The following is a 9,109-nucleotide window of genomic DNA, read 5'->3' on the forward strand; positions in this document are numbered from 1 at the left end:
TCTGCATGTGTACAGCGTCAAGAGAGCGTGTTGTCAAGCGGCATTTGGACGCAGTTGCTCCAAGCTATTTCCCCGCGACTGTATACACGTCTGGTTGTCACCGCACGTGCTGTACGAGGGCGCCAGGCGAGTCCATCTCGCTTACTCCGGCGCGCTGCCCCTGTGCTCTTAAACCGCCCTCCCTCATTTCGTCTCTCATTGCAGTCCGCTACCCAGTCTCTCCGGTGACTGTGTTGTGAACTGGTTCGGTTCAGCAGTTCGGCGCAAGCTGCGCTCACGTGTTCGATGGTGACCAATTGTGTCCCAACAGGCTATAAGAAAGCGAAAAGGTCCGTGCTGCTTTGCGGTGGAAAGCGAAACAGAGTACTCAACTATGACAGGTAGCTTAGCCGCCAGACGGAGAGGCTCCGCTAGCAGGGTCGGGGCAAGGTAACATGACTTCGCAGCTGGCGCGAGAGGGGTAATCGACTGCCTCACTACGGCGGTGGTGTAACCCTAACGACCAGCTCTTGGGAAGCACTTCCCTCATCGCAGGCGGTGTCGGACACATCCACGCAGCACCATTGTCTGCGTCCAGCGTGTGATTTTTCATGATAAATTCGGCGTATAACGTGAATTCAGCATTACTACACTCATGGATTGGGCCTGTCAACACCAGGTATCCAGACGTAGCAGGTGCTTTCACGAGGGGGCAACCCACAAAAGTGACTGTGGTGTACTTAGTGCTCACGGGAGACGACTCATATCCCCCCCCGTGGTTCACCCTGTATCCATCCGCCTGGATGCCAGATTACGCGTAGTAAGACCAGGACCCCAGCGATACCCGCAACGCACTCAGTTCTTTCAGTGTCGGCAAGCCGGACGACCGGTGGGCCGCCACCGAAGTTCTGAAATACGCTATTACCCTTTCTTTAGGTAGGGCAGTGCTGTGTGAGGAGACCGTGCACGAGTGTTCGGTCGGCAGCGTAGGCCTTGTCTCCGCTTCTGGCTCGATGACCGCTGTCTCACCGAACTGGCCGGCCCACTTTGGTGTTGTGGTCAGTACTTACGGTTGAAGAACTGCCCAAACTCGGCTCTTGCTAACTCCACGTCTCCCGGAACTCCAGAAAACCGGAAATGAGCGTGGCCACATTTTGCGTAACTGCTCCGGTCTCAGGCTCGGATTTCCGGTCAGGAGCGACAGCACCAACCGCTCAATCTTCGTGGAACCGCCTACTGTCCTGTTCGGAGAACTTGTGTGGGACAAGTAGCCAACCTTCGGCAGCTTTTGGCTGCCTGTCTTCGCAGTCGAGTCACTCGTGCTTGACCTTTATCCTTCGGCGCAATGCACGGGTGACCTGACTAGCGGGCCGAGCACCCTATGCTGCATCATCCAGCAAACATGGCTGTTTTCAGTTACAGCAGCATCCCTGCTCGCAGTCGGGTACCCGAAGGCGGCGCCCCGCAGTATCCTGCCCATGTAGAGGACGTCCAAACGGCGGAGTGGCTCCGGTGACAGCGTCATCCGGGTCCATGACAACGAGTCGGTTGTAGTCCTGTCAGCTTGTGGCAGGCTACTCTCTCCGAAACATGGAGGAGTCGAAACTGCCCAGGATAAGCGCCACGGCCGGCACACGGCCAGACAGCGTCAACGTGCAACTAGCATGCACGTAAGCATACTTATCGACAAAAGCAAGAACAGTTCGGGGATGTGGTACAGACAGAAACACACCTACTGGAAACTACCTGGAATGGGGCCGTCGAGGCTACACCGGACGGGAGCGAATCTGCTGTGTAAAAGAAGCCGCACGAAGCCAGTCGTCTCCATGTTCCTCACTCCTCCTGTGCAGAGTCCTCAAGTAACATGTGAGCACTGAATGGGCCGTCAAGCTGCGTCGCGTGGGGGTCGCCATTGAGTTCACCTTATGGCGACGACCTTGCGGTCGGGAACCTGAAGCAGTGAGACGGCTTTGTCCACTCCTAGAAGCCTTTCTAACTGGTAGACATGGTACTTCGTGAAAAAACATATGGAGGCTCCACACTTCCTGATGCTACTGCCTCCCTCATCTTCTCCTTGCGTTTTGGTATGCTTTGCACCAAAATCAGTCTCATCAGGCAGCGAATGAAGCAACACATGAGTGTACACCTCGGCTGACACCGGTGGCTCGAGAAACAGAATCCGATCTGCTCCTCTGAGGCTGTACCGACGATAAAACAGAAATCGCACGGTGGTAATGAGGAGAGAGACCTCACCTGCAAACATTGGTCCACAGAAAAAATAGTGTCAGTTGCCAGTCCGAATTCTTCTTCCGAATGTACAAGAAACGAAGAAAAAAAAAGATTTCGAAAAGGATTTCTGTACCCTCAGAGTCATATATCACGTGGGAGATTCAGGATTCTCGGCTCACCCTCCAGGACAGAACTGCGCTGGCGTACACTACGCCTACCCGAGAGAAACCGTAGCTGTGGCTGACCGTGAGCGCGTCAGCCTCCGAAACTGTCCTTCGGTGCGGAGCAGCCAAGGCATGTCCCAGCTGTTTCTTGAATAGAGAAAATCAGCACCCTTCCACACATAGCATTGCGTCTAAGAGACTAGCAAGCAATCCAGCGTAACTGTGCGGAAAACAACGCATGATCGATAACCCTCACTGGCTGCCCAACCGTCGCTCCTTTCGGACTGAGGCTCACAGGCAGAGCCTTACCTTTGTGAAACCGCTGCCTGGATCGCGTGATGCTTCCATTTGACGTGTACTCATGGCAGCTTACGAAATCGATGCCGTGTTCCTTCAGAAACCTCCAAAGCCTGAAAATAGACAGGGACCACCGGTTCACACTTCGCGGACACCTGACCACCTGCGCTCACTACGCCCCGTACTGCGACCAAAATGACGGTGCAGACAGAAACAAATTTACGTGGCCCAACTATCCACACCAGCACCGCGTGCCCAGGTGGGGGGACAAGGCAGACACCGTCAGCATCCTACACTCAAGGTAAGAAAACAAACCAGACACCGTCAGCATCTAACACTCTCTCCCGCGATGTAAATACAACTGAGCTTCTTTCCTCTGTGCAGTCCACGAGCGACGTTTCAGTAACGGTGGCGCACAATACTATGGCAAAAGAGGACCGCGGAGTGACCTTCCCAGCCAAGCGCCCCTCGCGCCTCCAGACGTACCGACAGTAGTCCAGGTAGGAGGACAGGACCACCACAGCCTTGCTGAACTCGCCTCCGAGAGACGGCAAAACGTTCGTGACGAAGTGTTGGATGATACACTGCAACCAACAGACTCAGACAGCAGTCAGCTGTTCGGCCATAGCTGTATGCCGGCGGCATTACACCGGCAAGCACCACAGAAAGCAATCATGGCGCCGACACGGACCGAAGACACTGCAGCATGGTCTCAAAACGCCCCAGCGCGGGTGCACAACAAAAAACAAACAGACCCCTGCTTCTTTCCCAGGGCCACTAAAGGGGCCCAGGCTGCACGACAGGGCCGAGGAGTCACAAAAAGGACACAATTATATTTTCCTGACAGCGAGACCCGGCTAATCGTGCCCTTGACGTGGGAGCTTACTCCGCTGATTTTAGAAAATTCCGGACACGCGACCTTGCAGAACAACTGTTGAACGCCCGCTGCTGCACACTTGGAAGCCACATTCCTACCAATCCTTGAGTTTCCCTCGCCCCAAAAATTCTCGGGAGAGCTGTCTAATTCCAACATCCCTTCTCTGCAGAACGGTTTCTTTTCTTCTGAATTGTCAAATGCAACAGTGTTCGGCACAAAAGCTGCTCGAGGTGCGTCAAATAAGTGGAGCTGGCCTCGGCGGTTCCAGCAGAACTGCTTCAAAAGGCCGTGTATCCGGGCATCCCGTCCGTTGGAACAGATTATCGTCTGCCTGAATGAAGCCGCAACGCCCGCCGCCACAGACGGCCTCAGCCGGCGTATATCAAAAGAAGTGTATGAGAGTGGAGGTAGATTCAGGGCCTGCACCAAAGAACCGGCATAGGAAGTAAGCACTGCACACAATTCCGTAACCAACGGGAGCACCACTAACCAACGGGAGCACACTTGCAGGAGTTGCACCCCCGGGATATCAATTCCTCGGCGAGACATACGTAACCTCCGGTGTTTACGCAGCATGCTCAAACGGCTCAGCGGTTCTGCCCACCCCCTCGTGAGCCACTATCGTCTTCGCCATACTGTAAAACACTCGTACACCAATCATGCCGCGGATGAGGGCTGCAGTTTCGGGACCTCGCAGCATCACACGAAACCGACTTGACTGTGTTCGAACTTGTCCAGATGAGCACAGCGCAGGAGTGAAAGCAACGGGCCACTACAGTCTCCGCTGTAAACCGGCCACACAACCATCCCGGCAAGCACTCTGTAAGCGCGGCGACGAAGCAAAACCTGTCAAATTGGTAGAAACGCTCGCACGATACAACTCTCTACACGCTTAGGCGACTAACTGACGTCAGGAACAGGGAACAACTGGCCGGCAGGCGGAATGCTTCCTACCGCGAAGCAGTCTTTCAAGAAAGCCCAATTCTGCATGCCGATGACGTCTGCGCGATCGACAATAACCACTTCGATCGAGGAAAGAAAGTCGTAGTCCCGCTTGGCATCACCCTGCAATCCGACAGCAACAGCAGCGAAACACGGTGTTAGATCAGACGCAAGGGGTGTCGCGCGCTGCCAGCAAGGGCCTGAAGGCTAATCCCAGACACACGCGAGTGTTACAATGACTTCCCTGAGATGGCGGCAAGTTCACGTCGTTACAGGCAAGTTCACTGGCTCACTGAGGAAAACGTTAGCCACACTTTGTTCTGGGAATCTACCCCAAAATGCACGGGGAGAGAGGTGGTCTACCCCACACTCGTTCATGATCGAAAATAACTGGACGTGCAATCTGGGCCTTCCCCATCGCCAAAAAAGCCTACCGAGGACGCACACAGTTCTGCACTTGTCCACGACGGCAATGACGGACAGCACGACTGCTCCGGCCTTACACTCTCGCACCCCAGAAACAACATTGAAACAAGCGGGCACCTGCCTTACTACTTCGCATACAGCGGAAACCAAGGCACACAGTCGACACACACCGTGGAGTGCAGGGGGGGGTGCCCCCACCTGACAAGGCGACGATCCGGTGTGGCGATTCGCCCGCAAGAACCATAAGGTGTTTACACGGACGCCCCCATGAAAGGACAACTGGTCCCGGTGCGTGAGCCGGTTTAGCATTGAACGTGTATGGTCCCTGATAAGTGTCGCTGAGCGTGTCAACTCACAGCTGTGCCGACAACCATTCGAAGGCCTAGCGGGGACGCGACGAGAATGTCGGACGAATAAAAAGGCGCATACATAACTAGGGACTTGTTTGCAACTCTGATGCCAAGGCGGAACTGGTCATCATCATTTCCTCCGAAAACATCAACAAAGTCCTCCGGTTTATTCCCCTTGCAAAAATTTTGCTTCTGTTCTTCTTCTTCTCGACAGCTCAGACCGAATTCTTCCTCATAGCGCCGCTTGTTCAGAACCTGAGCGCCAGCAAACTCGTCAAGTAGTGATGTTTGTCAGACCAGAATACGGAGAGCAGGCACTTCTGGACGGGCTGCCCGTTGAAGGTGAGTAACTAGACTTTGGAACTACAGACTGCTGGCAGGCCATGTAGATCTGCCATTTTCATCGACCGACAGAGTCCAGCTTCTTGTTGAGCAATGAGTTTGTGTAGACACACAGCCCAAACATTCTCGAGATGCTTTCAAACTCGAAAGAAGAGCTGGAACGTAAGGGTGGAAGAGCTCTATGTACCCCCGAGCCACCTCCACCGGGGCCAAATAAGCACCTGTCAGAACAAACGCCAGAGTACGACGCTTGCGCCCGTCACCGAAAACCTGGAACGAGAACAAGCGCCCTCACACAACGTCTGCGCCAAGCATGCTACACGCAAAAGGAATCTTTTGAGCATTACCCCACGCCAGGGGAATGCGGCTGAGACCGAGCCTTATAAGAAGCTTTCAGCCGGACAGCTGTATTTGTTGACAGATCCTCGGACGCTCCTACCTGCTGTATGTCCGGCATGAAGGCAATGAGGTTATCGACGACCTGTTTGGCCGCCGATCTGAAAGGAAGCAGCACAAGAACCCTGGGACGCGTGTATCCACCGTCTCGCACTTGCGACTCCAGCCAGTCTCCCGGCCAGTGTTCCCGCACTTCCTGACACGTGGCAGCGTGGCGCCCCTGCAGTTGGCAGTGCGTCTGAAGTGCCAGCGTCCTCCGTCCTCTGTCTCTCCCAGCACAAGTCCCAACGCCGTCAAATTCATTCTGTCCATCTGCTATCAAGCGACAACAGCCGTCACGTTGTTCGGCCGCCGCTCCTTTTTGTTCTTCCTCTTCTACGTCTTCATGAACTGCTCCCCCTTCACAGTCCTTTAAAGCACCTGGGCTGGCAAGTGCGGAAAAGTCCGCAACCGTCTTTTCGGCGTTGTCGTGCTGCGTAGGCGCCTTCACGAGACTGACACGGAGTTCTTGCGGATCCTTGTTCGTGATCCGCCTTACAAGATTAGAGTTTGCTTGGACACGTCTCCGGGCCTTCCAGATATGCAGAGCGACGTGAAGACTGTAGAGAAAACGAACCTCCGTTGAAGTGGTGTGGTTCTGATGCGGAAACGTCACATCGACATACGTGGATAGGTAGTGAAACAAAGCGCGGGCTTTCAGAGTCGTCAGACTCTGATGCAACACAGAGTCAGAGGGAGAGGTGCAGTCGCAACTGGGAGCTCCTGAACACGACGAGCGCTGTCGTAGCAGCTTTTGGAGACGCAGAAGCATGCTAGGCGGGAATCCATACGGAGAATCTGTTGGCGAGGGACTGAACGGCGCCTCGGGAGGGACGCTCTGCAGAACGTGCTCGAAATACGAACAACCGCCGGGTTCTGCCGAAGTGGACCGCGAATGACAATCGGTCGTCGTTCCAATAGCACACCCTTCCGGCTCCTGCTTTGTAGTGTCTCTGTTGTGAGCGCAAGCTTTAATCGGTAAGCACTCTGCGCCGCTGAAAATACATGGTGGTTTCGCCGCATGAAGTGGTAACACGTCATTATATGACGTATAGCCGCGCGGGTGCACCCCAATTCGCCTTCCGCTGACTTGGTTACTGCACTGTTTTTTTCTCCTCTTCGGCTCGTCCCTCAGACGTGGTGAAGAGCTTCGCTCTCCGTGCGCCTTGTTCCGTCCCGGTTCTTCCTGAAGAAGCAAACACACGGCCGAGGGCTCTTCCGACAACACAGGCGTGCCAAACTGATCTGCTGTTTCTTTTCCCCTCAAGATCCCGCCCTTGGAACCAGCTTCACAACCAAGGTCTGCACTACACCGCCACGTTGACGTCTCCCTTTTCCCTGCTGAGTCACTCGTTCGACGCAGAGCAAGAATCCTTTCCAGCTCTTCTTTCGACGGCTCCACCTCGAACGTCCAGAAAAAATCAAGGGGCGCGACAGCAGAGGGGATCCCCGGAAGCTGCAAGCTTCCGCAGCAACCAGAAGCGTTCAACAATGGGGCACCGGCAAAAGAGACTCTTCTGGATGTCTGGTCTTGTGAAGCACCCTCGTCGTAAAGAGCACCTTCCGTAATGCCGTCACGCGTGATAGCCTCCCCGACTGGGTGTGGCCCTTCCCCAGACTGAGAATCGCGCATTTCTAACAAAGTTCGCTCTTCGGTTGATGGCATCTGTATGGACCGGTTGCTGCTGCCCACTGCAGAAGGAGCCGCGTCGCCAGGGTCGGGGTGAGGGTCTCGACTCTCTTCGTCTACAATGGTCAAGTTCCGCAGCACAGCCCATTTATTGCCATTTTTTAGTAGTTTACATTCCAGTCCATTAGAAGGGAAAGCACGCTTCAAGAGATCCCGTCGTCGTTCACGTCCGCTGTCACCGCAAGCTTCTTTGTTGGTTACCTTCGTAGCGTTCCCGGCTTGTTCCCGCCTGTCGCCTTTGTTCAACCCAGACAAGAGTTTGCTAAACGTCCTGTTGTGCCCCAAGGGCAAAGGCGGACTCCTCGCCGTGATAGTTGGCGCATGGACAAACTTTTTCCCCGGCGAGTGTCTCAGCTGTCGACCATTGGCGCCGTCGTGTGTGTCCCGGCCCTGGTATTGCTCAGTCGCAGCCAGATGGGAAGACCGTACCACTGCTCTTTTGTCGCTCTCTCTGTCAGCCAGAGAAGACCTGGGACTTTCCGCTAATCCCTTGTGTTTCTCAAGGCGCTCGTTGTACAATGCTTCCAAATCGACTTTCTTACCCTTCTTTCTACCAGGCCTCCCCCTACCCTTCCTGTTTTTTCCATATCTGCTGCGCATTTTCTTATCAAGCTAGCATGAAAAGTGCAATCTGATTACCGGCCAGGCGCCGCGTACGGTGATCCAAACAGCAAAAAAAGCAGCTTCGTCTCGGAGGCACGAACCTGCAGAAGGGCTCTGCTTTTTCCTTTCTACTCTGCGCATGCAGGGGGGACCGTTCTTCATCGATTGCCGGCACGATGCGAGACGGGGTGCGGTTTCCCAGCCGCATGCAATATGAGCTTCCTTCGCAGGCGGTGAGATCTTGATACACACCGTACTTGTAGGCGTCGTGAGAGGTAACAGGGTCCGAGATGTTTTAGCCAAGCATGGCCGAGATGCTTCAGCCAAGCAAAAGGTTCTGCACCACAGGGTGGCGGTAAGGTTTCAGGGCGGCGATGTGGCTGAAACACGAAGGCGCCTCCGGGTGTTAATCAATGAGTGCTTGGTTGAGCCGGCTCTTTAGGCCGATGGTCGCCACAAACCTGCCGTTTGGCAGGCTCTCCCTGCCCTGTGGCGGACGAACCACTCATGGTCGCTGACTTCGCTGGATTGTCCTTTGGACAGAGGGAAGCGGTACGAGCCACCAGGGCTTCGGGCTTCGACCCCGCCGCTTTTCAGAATGTGCCGTATGTAACGGTTCGTTCACAGACTTAGGAGTTCTGCCTCTTTTTTCTCCTCTTCCTCATTCTCATGCCCCACATCGTAGCGACCGCTTCGGCCTGCCGGTTCCGGCCGTCGACCCTGTCGCGCCGCACTAGACCAACCACGCAAGCAGCTTACACTTGCCACGCTGGAC

The 9,109-nt window shown here is 54.8% G+C and overlaps 2 protein-coding genes across 2 annotated transcripts in view; one reads left to right on the top strand and one right to left on the bottom strand.

Moving 5' to 3' along the window:
* Positions 1–544, top strand: part of CSUI_006580 (uncharacterized protein) — a 10,039-nt gene extending 9,495 nt beyond the window's left edge. Inside the window, exon 7 of the mRNA XM_068066736.1 lies at positions 16–544. The gene's annotated coding sequence lies outside the window, so the exon portion shown is untranslated. The remainder of the gene's footprint in view (positions 1–15) is intronic.
* Positions 545–1,818: 1,274 nt separating this feature from the next.
* CSUI_006581 (digestive organ expansion factor-like protein) lies at positions 1,819–8,454 on the bottom strand. The gene is made up of 7 exons (XM_068066737.1): positions 6,046–8,454; positions 5,271–5,519; positions 4,501–4,611; positions 3,556–3,966; positions 3,087–3,253; positions 2,658–2,782; positions 1,819–2,232 (listed from the first exon to the last, which is right to left on the bottom strand). The coding sequence occupies exons 1-7, from the start codon at positions 8,329–8,331 to the stop codon at positions 1,898–1,900; spliced, it is 3,684 nt and encodes a 1,227-aa protein (XP_067921290.1). The 5' UTR covers positions 8,332–8,454; the 3' UTR covers positions 1,819–1,897.
* Between the last annotated feature and the right edge of the window lie 655 nt (positions 8,455–9,109).

The sequence above is a fragment of the Cystoisospora suis genome (assembly GCF_002600585.1).
Source record: "Cystoisospora suis strain Wien I chromosome Unknown contig_3355, whole genome shotgun sequence".
Lineage (NCBI taxonomy): Eukaryota > Apicomplexa > Conoidasida > Eucoccidiorida > Sarcocystidae > Cystoisospora > Cystoisospora suis.

Coding starts and splice junctions, on each gene's coding strand:
- CSUI_006581 (XM_068066737.1), bottom strand. CDS start 8,331: ATGCGCAGCAGATATGGAAAAAACAGGAAGGGTAGGGGGAGGCCTGGT. Junction 2,783..3,086: donor TCCTCTTTTGCCATAGTATT/GTGCGCCACCGT, acceptor GTCTATTTTCAG/GCTTTGGAGGTTTCTGAAGG. Junction 2,233..2,657: donor GGCTCTGCCTGTGAGCCTCA/GTCCGAAAGGAG, acceptor CAATGTTTGCAG/GTGAGGTCTCTCTCCTCATT.